We start from the raw sequence: 15,378 nt of genomic DNA, 5'->3' as shown, positions 1-15,378 counted from the left end.
CACGTTGATACCTGGATGGTGCTAACTAACTAGCTACCGTCCCGGGAGCTCACGTTGATACCTGGATGGTGCGGGGTAACTGGCTACCGTCCCGGGAGCTCACGTTGATACCTGGATGGTGCTAACTAACTAGCTACCATCCCGGGAGCTCACGTTGATACCTGGATGGTGCTAACTAACTAGCTACCGTCCCGGGAGCTCACGTTGATACCTGGATGGTGCGGGGTAACTGGCTACCGTCCCGGGAGCTCACGTTGATGCCTGGATGGTGCTAACTAACTAGCTACCGTCCCGGGAGCTCACGTTGATACCTGGATGGTGCTAACTAACTAGCTACCGTCCCGGGAGCTCACGTTGATACCTGGATGGTGCTAACTAACTGGCTACCGTCCCGGGAGCTCACGTTAATACCTGGATGGTGCTAACTAACTACCGTCCCGGGAGCTCACGTTGATACCTGGATGGTGCTAACTAACTAGCTACCGTCCCGGGAGCTCACGTTGATACCTGGATGGTGCTAACTAACTAGCTACCGTTCCGGGAGCTCACGTTGATACCTGGATGGTGCTAACTAACTAGCTACCGTCCAGGGAGCTCACGTTGATACCTGGATGGTGCTAACTAACTAGCTACCGTCACGGGAGCTCACGTTGATACCTACTAACTGGCTACCGTTCTGTGATTTGTTTACTTCGAGGTTGAAGAAAGTGCACTTTCAGGTTGAAAGAACGGCCCTAATCTCAACGTGTTTCAATATAAGCGTTATGTATGGTGATAACGAGTATATTGTTAGCTCCGCCCCCCCCCCCGCTGATGAAAATGAAAGTCATACCGTCATATACCGTATACCGGGGTATTATGTCAGCAAGGTATGAAAAAAATTATACCGCCCAAGCCCACTATCTACTCTGTATCACATCTGTATCTACTCTGTATCACCTCTGTATCTGCTCTGTATCTGCTCTGTATCTACTCTGTATCTACTCTGTATCACCTCTGTATCTGCTCTGTATCTTCTCTGTATCACCTCTGTATCTGCTCTGTATCTGCTCTGTATCACCTCTGTATCACCTCTGTATCTACTCTGTATCACCTCTGTATCTACTCTGTATCTGCTCTGTATCATCTCTGTATCACCTCTGTATCACCTCTGTATCTGCTCTGTATCACCTCTGTATCACCTCTGTATCACCTCTGTATCTACTCTGTATCTGCTCTGTATCACCTCTGTATCTACTCTGTATCACCTCTGTATCTACTCTGTATCTGCTCTGTATCACCTCTGTATCACCTCTGTATCTGCTCTATCTGCTCTGTATCACCTCTGTATCTACTATGTATCACCTCTGTATCTACTCTGTATCTGCTCTGTATCACCTCTGTATCACCTCTGTATCACCTCTGTATCTGCTCTGTATCTGCTCTGTATCACCTCTGTATCACCTCTGTATCTACTCTGTATATGCTCTGTATCACCTCTGTATCACCTCTGTATCTACTCTGTATCTGCTCTGTATCACCTCTGTATCTACTCTGTATCACCTCTGTATCTACTCTGTATCACTTCTGTATCTGCTCTGTATCACCTCTGTATCTACTCTGTATCTGCTCTGTATCTACTCTGTATCACCTCTGTATCACCTCTGTATCACCTCTGTATCTGCTCTGCTACAAGCCGCTGGCCATTGTCCTCATCAGCTCCATGCTTGGCGGTGGCGCTGCTCAACACAGCACATTAGCAGAGGAAGACATTCAACATGGCTCTGCGCATACATCCATAATACATGAACACATACACATGCATATAGTCTACTCTAGAATGCATATGCATATACACACACACACACACTCACGCGCACATACGCACACCACACGGACACACTCAATCAATCACTATACTGTATACAGCACATATGCACCCTTTTTTCCACACACATTTTCACACACTAATATGCACACACCTCTTGTCATGATGTACATGCAAATGTACAGTGTGTAGATGCCCATGCAAATTATACACACACCAATACACATACACACACACACACACACACACACACACACACACACACACACACACACACACACACACACACACACACACACATACACACACACATTATACACTGAATCAATCACTATTCTCTCTCTCTCTCTCCTCCTGTTCCCATCTTTGACCCCCCCCTGCCCCCCCCCCCCCCCCCCCCCCCCCCGCCTCGCTCTCTGACCATCTTCAGAATTGAAATGAAACCAAATGGCCCTTGATTTGCATGCACTTACAGAATATTGCATGTGCAGTGTTTTCGGTTTAAGGCACGGAGAGGAGGGGGGGGGGGGGATGGGGGGGTTTACGTGTTCCCCTATTGACATCAAACAGTCTTCTGATATGGTAATAGAAGGGCAAGGGGAAAGAATGGCTCCTCACTGAGGCTTTGTTTAGATGTGGGCCAAGGTCTCCCCCCCCCCTCTCCATCCATATTTCTCTCTTCTATCCTCCTCTCTGTTTCTCACACACCCACACCCATCTCTCCATCTCTTCCTCCCTCTCTCTTGCCCCATCCTTCTCTCTCTCTCTCTCTCTCTCTCTCTCTCTCTCTCTCTCTCTCTCTCTCTCTCTCTCTCTCTCTTTCTCTCCAGAATCTCTGTCTTTCTCTCCAGAATGCAGACTATCTACTACAGACCCATAGCCACTGAGCAGTAGAACCAGGACTGTGTACCAGTTCCTCTAACTACCTATAGTTGCTCAGCAGTCTCACTGAACAGTGAACACTGATCTCACTGCATATAACGGCTCAGGAAGTGGGCTTTTGTCCTCTACAAAAGTGATGTCAGCTTCCCAAGCCCTATATAGAGTTTAGCTGGCCGCATACATCGATTTTTATGTATGTCTGTCCACATACATGATGACCTGTGCTTTTAAGATTTTTTTTTACCATTTTTGCTCAAACTCTAAGACCATCAAAGACGATCAGCGCAGATTCAGGTCAAACTCTTTAGCCGTTGGTGTATACTGTAGTACTAAAGACCAAGATTGTGACCTACAGGATTGATGGGGATGCCAAACGTATTTTCGTTGTACTGTACTTGTGCTGTATAATGACAATACATTTGAATCTAATCTAATGTGAGTGAGGTTGACGCGAGGCCCTCAGACCGTACCTCATCGTGGATCTATCGTCATGTCTAAAGAGCCTCTCTTGTCATCGCCGTGGCTCCTGAAAGGGACCCCAGAACAGCTCCCTCAGCCTTCACCCAGAGTGACTGAAAACGCTCTGCCACTGAATGCCTTTTTACCTCACGACCGAGCTAGAAGCCAGATGTGAGCGTTTGTGGGGACGAATAACCGCAAATGCCTTCTCCCTGGCTCCTGAGAACGCATGTGCTTTCCATTGAGGAGCACAGTGAAAATGAGAAGGGACCACTATGGGAGGGAGGGAGGGAGGGAGGGAGGGAGGGGGAGAGAGAGAGAGAGAGGGAGAGAGAGAGGGAGAGAGAGAGTGGGAGGGAGAGAGAGGGAGGGAGAGAGAGGAGAGAGAGAGGGAGGGAGAGAGAGGGAGGGAGAGGAGAGAGAGGAGAGAGAGAGAGAGAGAGAGAGAGAGAGAGAGAGAGAGAGAGAGAGAGAGAGAGAGAGAGAGATCTGGGTTGCATTAAAACAGTGGAATCATGGCGCTGTGCGAAAGGGACACGAGAGAGGATAGATGCTGTACGCATAGGCACATACACACACACACACACACTCAAGAGGGCACAACATTTCAGTCAACAATATGTTCTGCCACAAAATAGCCATTACCAGGAATTACTATCTGTTTCCATCCTGTTGTGTTCATTGTGTATTTTGTGTGTGTATGATTTAGTATTTGTTCCAAGTATGGTTGTGTTATTATTATGGTATGTTGATGACTATGTTTTGTGTCTGTGTGTTTTAGCATTTTAAGAAGCAGAGGAGGTTGATCCCAGAGAGGACTGTATGGAAGTACTTCGTCCAGCTCTGCAGCGCGCTGGAGCACATGCACTCCAGGAGAGTCATGCACAGAGGTAGAGCTACACACACAGACATAGACGCGTATACACACACACACACACACACACACACACACACACACACACACACACACACACACACACACACACACACACACACACACACACACACACACACACACACACACACACAGACATAGACGTGTATACACACTAGTGGTCTGCAAGGGCCTTGAAATGAAGCCTGTGCCCTGCCCGAGCCCGTGAACTTCAGGCCCTGCCCGAAAATAAGCCAGACTGTAAATAATATGTTAAGCCCTAGCCCGCATGAAAACCCGAAATTTTTTTATTATTATTATTATTAAAATATATATATTTTTTGTATTTGTTTTAAATATTCGAAACACGGTATTATATTAAATTATTTTTTTGTTTTTAAATATTCTAAACACTTTATATATTAACTTAATAAATAAACAAAAACGAAAATGTCCAATAGGTCTGCCTAAATAACGCATATCACGCTGAAAACTAAGAAGCATTTACATAGCCTGTTTCGCTCTTATTAGAATGCCGTCCCAGTGCTCGCTTATTAGACTGACTCACACGGCAGCCTCGTAAAACGTATTGAAGGCTATAGAATCTTCTTTGACACACACACACACACACACACACGCACACACACACACACAACACAATAGCCTACTCAGTCACTATACAAACAAACAGAAAACAGAAATCAGATTCCGAGCAGAGCAACATAATGAAAAGCACAACAAAACAGGGCAGCAGCGACCCAGCAAATAATAAACATCACTCACCACTTCGCTGTTGATGTCAGCAACGCGTTGAACAACGTTAACAAAACTTCGCCAACCGGCTACATACATCCAAGAACAAATTAAAACGTTCGCCAACTGGCTATATTCCAACACAACCAATCGAGTTGTCCCCTGAGTTCTCCCTGCGCGCTGCGGTAATTACATCCAAATATTTCTCTGATGACAGCTTGCGCGAAAGAGAAAACGAAACTTAAGGAAAACGAAGGTTATCCTATAACCCTAGTTATATGAGAAATAAAAAATAAATAAAAAAAACGCAAAAAAAAAAACAATGGCGGTGCCCGGGCCCCGTCGGGCCTGGGCAAGGTTGCAGTGCACTAATACACACACACACTCGTGCAAAATGTTTTATAACAACACATCCTGTAAAGTCAACTGTTGAGTGGGAGGGATTGTACGTTATACAGCAACGTATTGTGGAACAAAGTATGAGTATCAATACATGACGATGTAATTCAGGCATTTTTCACTGTTCTTTACAAAGATCACACTGTTTATTTGACTCCTCTAGGGACATTAACACATTCAGTGCCACGCCCCTTTGACCATATATGGGCTAGAGTGCCAATACGGAAGTCAATGGGAGGTCGGGGAAATTTGCGAAGGCTTAAACTATATCTTAAATTATGTCTATGGGTCTAAAACACCCCTCGCTTATAAATGACTTGCTTGCAGTCAACATGTACTTTTTATACCGTTTTGAATACGAGTATTGTTACAAAGGGTCAGATTAAACCGAATATATGTATTTATTGATTGATATATATTGCATAATATTTGTATATCGTCTGATATCCCTTGTGTATTCTTTGTACATATACACGGAATATCCCTTTAACCTAGTACAGACCATAATATTTCGTTCTCCTATTGGAAGCGATCCCCTAGGCGCCAACTGCCATACCCCCAATGCCGAGTTCAAAGCCACTGTCAAGGCTTGTCTGAACATGCCCGGTTCGGCGCCAGAATACGAGACAGGAATAAGGCTGGTACTAGTTTGTTCGCCTAACATATAAATATGGCGCAGGTGAATACAGAAGTAGTTCGAGTTACCCAAGTGAAGCCTCATCCACGATACAACGTGCGGTGAAGTAGGGCCCGTTTGGCCCCAAATAGAGCATTGAGACAGCAGCACTTAGCCTAAAGTCAAGTTACTCTCGAACGAGTTAACCTAGAAACGTGTTACCCTCAAACGTAAAGCCTTCATCACGAGTCAACGACCAAGTGAAGTGAGCAACCGTGCATCTAAATAGAGCACTTATAACCGTGTGCGAATAGGATAGTAAAGTGTCAGAGCTTAGTGGAATAACGTCAAGTTCGACCTAGTTAATTGTGAAGTACCGCGCACCGGAGAATCTACACCTGTGAATGCAGAGCCCTTTTCCGGCTGGATTATTATTATTATTGCTTTGGTCCTGTGGATGTTGGAGCGGAGAAGAATTGTCTACACCCCACTACTGTGTGGGATTTACCCGTGACGTGAGGAACATCACTCGAGCCCGTCTCTTGGAGAGGCTGGTCGGCTTTCACCTGTGCTGCACGCATACTGGGATTACAGCTGCTGCTTTCGTCTGCCGATCAGGGAGTAATATACCGCCTCCCATAGCAGGAGCTTATTGAGTCCCCGCTGATCCAGACTTTGCATTCGAACATTTCCTCCCCCTGCTGGCTTACAACCGGTGGGAACCCTACTAGTATCTCCCACTGCCTACCAGTGTACCATAGATATAATTCCTAAGATTCAGGTTGTATTATTATCTCCTGCGTAATATGAGAATGGACATACGTTATTGATTTGCCTACGCACATTCCTTTGCCTTATAAGCGCATCCAAAGTAAAGTATATTATGTACTATCATTGCTGCTAATAAATATTCGTAAACCCAGTTTTGTGTGGAACTGTGTCATTGTGGAGGTGTTCTCATCATATACCTGTGTACTGTATGGCCAGTAGTAATGTACATAAGACGGTAGTGGTTTAATGATACCATACTTATTAATACAGTCAGGGAATTGTACCCCTCAGTTACAAGTATAGTTTTGGAGAGTTCTAGTAATTCCAGAGAAATTCCGCGATAATAGCTCTTTAGTGGAATACACAAAACACGTTGTCATTTTTCGGCTGATTTATGAATCGTTTTCAAATAAACGCTCGATTATCGATAGTATATGTGTATTTATGCATGCTAGAGAAGCGGGCTGAAAAATCTATTATCCATGACCTGGTCAGCGCTAACGTCACACACACACACACACACACACACACACACACACACACACACACACACACACACACACACACACACACACACACACACACACGCACACACCTATACGGGTTTATGCTACATCGGGGGGACCAATGACTGTATACAGCCTGATGGGATCCAGCCTTTCTAAAGGGTCTAGAGACATGATTTTAACTGCTAAAATCATTATATTTTTTGTTAACACAAAAACCACTTGACATTTTCAAAACTCTCCAAAAAAAAAAAAAAAATCTGATATCTACGGGTTTATACTACATCATGGGGACCACATGACTGTATACAGCCTGATGGGATCCAGCCTTTCTAAAGGGTCTAGAGACATGATTTTAACTGCTAAAATCATTTGAATTTTTTGTTAACACAAAAACCACTTGACATTTTCCCAACTCTCAAAAAATAATAATAACTGAAATCACTCCCCCCATGGGGACCGGTCCCCATGAGGGGAGGATTTCAGTGTATTGATTGATTGATTGAAAACTTTATTAACAGATTGCAGAATGGGTACAGTACAGTACAGCTCAATACATACAATTGTTAAGGGGATGCAGACCAGAGAAAGACTTTCGTCTTGTTTACATCAGGGTCCTCCATTTTCAATTCATCATAACATATATGAGCCATGTCACTTCAATGAGGTGGGATGGCTCCCTGTGGAGCAGAGGGTCTCCTTTCTGAAACTGGGACATATGTATAAAATGTTAAATGGATCTGCCCCCAGATATTTATGCTCTCGCATTGTCCTGCGTGGCCAGGTCCACGACGGTCTGGACAGCTCTCAGTTTATGAGCCTAGAAAGGGTTCCTATTCACAGAATGGCTTTCTGTCTACAGCCTGCCGGCTGTGGAACTCTCTGCCCAGGGCCATCCAAAACTCCCCCACTATTGCTGTCTTCAAGAGGGGTGTGAAGCGACATCTGCAACAATACAGTAGGTTGCAGATGGAGCTTCTTCCCCTCAGCCGCCAGGCTGATCAATGCCTCAGGCCCCCCCCCCCCTCGGTACCCCCCCCCCCCCCCCCTCTGCCCCCAAGTGACACTGGCTAAATGACATTGACTGCACTGCACTAGTCCGTACTGGATCTCTGCACACTTCACTTTATATATATATATATGTATTTTATTTATTGATTAATCCCCCACTGCACTGTTTTCGTTTCTTGTCTGTGTTGGTGTTTGTTTACTGTGAAAAAAGAAAAAATGCATACACTGTATTGCTGCAACAATTACCAATGTGTTTACACAAATGGCTCAATAAAGGAATCTGAATCTGAATCTGAATCTTGAAGAACAGGAACATGACATGCTGTAATGAGGCTCTTTCAGAAAATTGTGTTGTCTATTTTATCTTCTTAACTCTTTCTTTGTGATTTATTGTATTCTTCTTGGGACCATGTTGGAAACAAGTCGACAGACTTTCACATGTTATCCTTGTACCCCTTGTTTTTATACTATTGTATAAATTGTATGTACTAAATAAAAATCAAATCAAATCATGACATACATGACATACAGATAGACAGTATGTTCATTGGCTTCATTGGCATACTATCAACATCACTGTTAGGCACTTCACAGAACCAAAAAAAGCAATACTTGCTTGCCTTTTCAACATTAAACATTAAAGATGTTCTCTCAGCACAATGGTGACCTTTATACCATACAATCAATTAAAAAAAATGGTACACCTATACCTCTTGTACAAAAAAGGAGGCACAAATTGAGTTCATATTGTCAAAGCTTTTTTCAAACAGCTGTTGCATTTTATTTTAAATATATGTCCTGTGACAAATGCTTTTTTAACTTTGGGACACAAAAACAGGGTACTGTTGTATGCATTTAAGTTCTGGTTTCTTTACTTTTATTGAGCAGCACAGGATGGACCCAAGTGTGGTGTTAAACCAATAATCAACTTTATTCAAGGCGACTAGATGTGCAAAACAGACAATGGGTCTCATTCTCCAACGGACTTAAGACAGAAAATGTGCTCTTAGGGCCATTTAAGACATTCGATTTTGGGATTCCCCAACCGTGTTAAACATGCAATATATCCCATTGGGACAGACATTTGTAATTTTATATAGCTATAACCTGCATTCTTTCAAATGTATAATAAATCAATAAAACAGATATCTAACACAGTTGGGGAATCCCTCCCCAACCGTGTTAAACATGCAATATATCCCATTGGGACAGACATTTGTAATTTTATATAGCTATAACCTGCATTCTTTCAAATGTATAATAAATCAATAAAACAGATATTTAACACAGTTGGGGAATCCCTCCCCAACCGTGTTAAACATGCAATATATCCCATTGGGACAGACATTTGTAATTTTATATAGCTATAACCTGCATTCTTTCAAATGTATAATAAATCAATAAAACAGATATTTAACACAGTTGGGGAATCCCAAAATCTAAGATGTGTTAAATGGCCCTAAGAGCACATTTTTTGTCTTAAGTCCATTGGAGAATGAGACTCAATAACTATCTTTCCCTCTTAATTTGCAAAAAAAAAAAAAAAAAAAACAGGAAACTAGAACTTAGATACATACATGACCAATCATGGTCCCTACATAGAAGCAGTTCCGAGGAATCTCTGTGGGGGGAAGAGGAAACACTTCCCCCACATCTTAAAAGCCAGGTTACATTAACGAAAAGTAAAAACCAGAAGAAGTCACAGAGGACTTACAGAAGAAAGACAAGTTCTTCGGATAGTAGAGAAGAAAGTGAAAACGCTGACACAAACCTGGGAAGTGTCAGTAATGAAGCTGCAAAAAAAGGATCGTGCCAGAGTTTACAGTAAAAAACATTATTGCCTGTACTGTGCCATGCAATGCCATAAAATGGCAAGGCACTTAATCCGCAAGCACACTGATGAAATATCTGTAGTAAAAGCTATCTCTTTTCCTTTGAACTCAAAGGAACGAAAATTGCATTTTGACCTGATAAGAAACAAAGGAAACCGAGCCCATAATAATGAAGTCCTAAAAACGGGTAGTGGAACACTAATCCCAAGTCAGCAAGCTGGGAAACCAGGCAAAGCAAGTGATTACATGCACTGTATCAATTGTGAGGCTTTGCTTAAAAGAAAATAATTATGGAGGCACATGTCAAGGTGCAAACTTTCACAAAAATGCAGCTCAACCCAACCAGGAAGAAGTCGAATACAATCTATCTGTGCCTTTGCACAGCCCGTCCCTGATGGTGTAAGCAGAAAGCTTTGGGCGCTGGTAAATGCTATGCATCAAGATGAAATCACAGACATCATCAGACAGGAGAAAAGTATCTTGAGACTAGGGGAACATTTGTACGCAAAGCATGGACATGACAAGACCAAACATGATTATATTAGACAAAAAATGCGACAAATCGAAAGATTGATTCGGCAAGAACGCAAAAATGGCCGACTGAGACGAGTTGAGGACTTATTTGTACCTTCCAACTTTAACTTAGTGGTTGAAGCAGTAAATGATGTTGCTGGCTTTGATCAAGACAAAAACACCTACAAAACTCCATCCTTAGCTCTAAAGCTTGGTCATAGTCTCAAGAAGATGGCAGACATTCTGGAGTGTGAAGCCAAGATGGCAGTATCGGACAATGAGGCGTTTCTCCGGAACCTGGAAAGGAGTCGTAGTCTTTATGAGAAGAAGTGGAATGTGTGTGTTTCGTCACGTGCCCTACAGACACTTAAAGAGGCACAATGGAATGCTCCTCAGCTCATTCCTTTTACGGAAGACGTTAAGAATATGCACATGTACCTTGACAAATGCAGTGAAGAGTACAAACTGCACCTTGACAAAGATCCAAATAAAAATAACTGGGCAAAGTTGGCCAATTTGTCAAATAATTCTGTTCAATCGCAGAAGAGAGGGTGAGGTGTCCAAAATGCATCTGAGTGCATTCACCCTTAGAGATACGTCTAGTGTACATTCAGATCTGGCAGGAGGACTTTCAGAGTTAGAGCAAAAGCTCTGTAAGCATTTCCAACGCATCGAAATAAGGGGAAAAGAAACAATAAAGTACCCATCCTCTTAACACCGGACATGATGTCATCAATGGAAGCCCTGGTTATACATCGCCGTGCCGCTGGTGTTCCTGATGAAAATCCCTATTTCTTCTCCAGACCTGAGACAGAGAATCATTTAAGGGGATCTGATGCAATCAGACGGATTGCAAAGGAATGTGGGGCGAAGCATCCTGAAACCCTGTCGTCAACAAAGCTGAGAAAGCACATATCCACACTGTCAACTGTTCTCAACCTGAAAGATAATGAAATAGACATACTGGCAAATTTTCTTGGCCATGACATCCGTGTCCATAGACAGTACTACAGACTACCAAATAATAATAATATGGTGAAAAAGTGAGGAGTTTGATGGACATTGCGTCTATAGGTACAACTTCAACCCAAAAGAATAAGAGAAGAGAAACAGAGTATGACAGCGATGACCCCCAAATGGGTATCATATTAACATATTTACATATATTTACATATTACATATTTACATATTAACATATTTTTCTAAATTCTTTGCAAACTTTAGAATTTACAGATGAATGAGGTACAGTGCTGTATTTGTTCATTGTTTTAACACATAAGAGAATAACTGTTGAGTCTGACTGTGAAGTCCCAAAAACAGGTATTTCACAACGTAATGCACTCCTGCTATTTGGAAAATTGCCTAATGAAACCATTATTTTATTTGAATTGTCACAGTCTGTTGTTGATTGATTGGTCATGTATGTATTTAAGTTCTGGTTTCTTTTCTTTTCTTGAGTAGCACAGGATGGAAGCACAGGATGAACCCAAGTGCGGTGTTAAACCAAGAATCAACTTTATTCAGGCGACTGGATGTGCAAAACAGACAACTCTGTCCCTCTTAATTTGCAAAAGAAAACCAGGAAACCAGAACTTAAATATATACATGACCAATCATGACGGCAAGACACAGCTGGTGGGGGAATCCACAGAGACAACAGATTGTACCGGGTATACACTACCCGTTACTAGGGATGGGTACCGAATTCGGTTCTTTTGAGGTACCGAACCGAAACACGTCGGTACTACCGAGTATCGACTCAAGTGAGATACCGAAAAAAATATATATATTTTTTTTTTACCTTTTTTTTTTTACCTTTTTTATTTTCATGTCAACGTTCACACGCACAATATATGCTTACCTAGGATTTGACTTGATTCAACAACAAAGCAGTTGGAGCAATGGCAAGCCGAAAACGGTCGAAATTGTAGTTATTTGAAGTTAGGATTTTTTTTTTACGACTGAGGTAGGTAAATAATTTTTTTTTAGACTAAAGTACCGAAAAAAGGTACCGTTGGGTACCGGTATCGATTCACAGGTATCGGTACCGTATCGGTTCAAATGTGAAAGGTACCCATCCCTACCTGTTACCCTCTATGCCTATAGGAGGCTCAAATCAGCAATGATTTAGAACAAACCTTACATTTGTCCTTGCCAAATGCATAAATGTAACATTCTATTAAACAAGCCTATAACTGGTGTAGGATAGTACATAGGAACTCTGAATAGGCTTGTACATGTAGGAAACCGTTCAAACAAATGCTAGGAGCAAATATTTGTATTTGTTCAGTAAATTCTCCTTGCACTTTCACGTTGAAGGGCAGTGATCCTATTTTTTACATAAAACTTCACCGCTGTCCAGCTTCTTTCCATCAGTGCTTCTGGAGAAGCTGTAATACAAGCAATGCAGTCCAACTTTCTTGGTACTTTACCAGATTTTATAAATGTCATTAGTGTATTTTCAACAGCTTTGACCTCTGCACGAGTCCAACTCCTCTTCTTTCTGGATTCTAGTGAAAGAAAGAAAAGACAATCAGGCATACAGACAAGTGACATAAAACATTATTGAGGGACCAATGAGCTTATTATTTTTATCAAAGGTGTAATTTCTTAAAGAAATATCTTGAATGCCGATATTCTGACACCAGGTCAAACATACATTTTTAAAACAGCATCAATTGTATGACTCATTGGACTGTCATTATTGTTATTATTATGTCGGTCATTGTCCTGTGATTTATCATAGATTTCTACTATTAATGTATTGTGTCTAGTTTTATGTTAAAAAAGGGAAAATAAAAAACATTTGTTCAATGTTATGACTCATTTGGTAGCCAACCTGGGCCCTGTTTCTTGTACGTGGTTCAACTAAGTCGATCAAGATGTCATTATCCAGCTTCAGTTAACCCGATGTTTGAAGCCGGGATTTTCCTGTTCCATGAAGGTGGATTCAGTCTCGTTAACTCAAGCCAGACTTGCGACTCAGGCTAAATGCGCGCGGCCGCTTTAGGTGAAAAGCCAGCACGTATCGATGGCAGAGATCCTGATTCTCTAACGGCATTGATTGATTAATTGATTTAAGACTTTATTGACAGATTGCAATACGGCTCAATCGCCTCGCCGACAAGTTAAATGCGTTATCTATAGGCTAATTTTAAGTCCCTCATTACCTCAATCAATCAGATTATATTTCTTTAAACTTGCCTGCTGGATTGAATAATCAAATGAGATCTTGCTAGCGAAAATAATTAGTTAACTGTTATACAGAATTACGATACGGCTCTCTTACCCATTGATTGATGTATAGTCAATCTTTAACTTATCTCCAATGTGGTCTAACGGGTTGTTCTTTTGACTTTCACACAGACGACCGGGGTTCGAGACCCTAGTCGTCTCCTTCTTTTTGCAATATAGGAATAATTCAATTTGGTGCACGTTGAGAGCTATATAAAGAATGACATCCTCAATGCATGTAGATTTATAATATTTTAACTTAAAACCAGGCTACTTTGGCGTATAATCATTAATATTATATTCAAAAAAATCATATTGGAAACACCGGGTTTTGAACCCCGGTCGCTGGGTTGGCAGGCTTGAGCACTACCGCTGCACCACTGTGCCAGATGGGATAAATTCATTGTTTATACATTAATGAACGAGAGACCCGTGTTTAGAATATCCTTTGTTTTGAATGAAGTTTATCTCTTTATCCTCATTCATTAATGTGACGTCAACGGCTCATTCAATTTCTCAAATCCGTCAAACAGCGCATCTCATCAGACATCTTAATCCCAGTTACAATTAAAATAACCACATAATGTGTACATCGCACGAGCGAGCGCCACCGTCGCCACGGTATATATAACGTGCATTATTTAGGACAAAGTGAATTTAGTATCAGCATTTTGGGTCTATTTTACATTTCAAAAGCCCCCTCTGGAAGAATGGAGCACAAAAACGTAATTCAGAAGTCAAGTCAAGTCAAGTCAAGAATGGTATAATGCAGATCGTAGACTGTGGGAATAGTTTCAGGAAACGAGCTGTCACTTTCTTTGCGGGGGCGTGGCTCTGCGTGATCCGGCTAACTTGAACTTGAACTCTGCTTTCGACCAGGCTCAAACTTTTGGATCTGTTGTCATGGTGATTTGGAAAATCCACGTACATGGAACCGGAAAGTCCGGCTAACTCAGTTATCCAGTTAAAGTTATCCGGCTAACTCAGTTATCCAGGTACAAGAAACAGGGCCCTGATATGTATTCAACATTAACTGGAGATTTAAAAAGCTAAAGTACATGTAGTAAATATTTACAGGCCCATATCTCCTGCTGTCAGACTATCTCCTGCTGTCAGGTGTTATCACTTAGGCCCTATTCAGACCCGACTTTAACATCCGTCTTTAGTGATCCCATCCCAATAGGACAGCTTGTGCCTCCACGTGCATCTTGAGTGATCACTTTTTATTTATAGGAATAATTCAATTTGGTGCACGTTGAGAGCTATATAAAGAATGACATCCTCAATGCATGTAGATTTATAATATTTTAACTTAAAACCAGGCTACTTTGGCGTATAATCATTAATATTATATTCAAAAAAATCATATTGGAAACACCGGGTTTTGAACCCCGGTCGCTGGGTTGGCAGGCTTGAGCACTACCGCTGCACCACTGTGCCAGATGGGATAAATTCATTGTTTATACATTAATGAACGAGAGACCCGTGTTTAGAATATCCTTTGTTTTGAATGAAGTTTATCTCTTTATCCTCATTCATTAATGTGACGTCAACGGCTCATTCAATTTCTCAAATCCGTCAAACAGCGCATCTCATCAGACATCTTAATCCCAGTTACAATTAAAATAACCACATAATGTGTACATCGCACGAGCGAGCGCCACCGTCGCCACGGTATATATAACGTGCATTATTTAGGACAAAGTGAATTTAGTATCAGC

General features: G+C 41.9%; 1 protein-coding gene across 1 annotated transcript in view; it reads left to right on the top strand.

Annotated features, from left to right (window-relative positions):
* The window catches only part of nek7 (NIMA-related kinase 7), a gene marked incomplete at its 3' end in the record, with an annotated part of 220,900 nt that overhangs the window by 65,960 nt on the left and 139,562 nt on the right, over positions 1-15,378 (top strand). Inside the window, exon 5 of the mRNA XM_084311227.1 lies at positions 3,930-4,038. Within this exon, the coding sequence (XP_084167353.1) occupies positions 3,930-4,038 (109 nt within the window). The remainder of the gene's footprint in view (positions 1-3,929; positions 4,039-15,378) is intronic.

Source organism: Notolepis coatsorum (genome assembly GCF_963971535.1).
Source record: "Notolepis coatsorum genome assembly, chromosome: 3".
Lineage (NCBI taxonomy): Eukaryota > Metazoa > Chordata > Actinopteri > Aulopiformes > Paralepididae > Notolepis > Notolepis coatsorum.
This window is presented reverse-complemented; position numbering and strand designations above follow the sequence as displayed.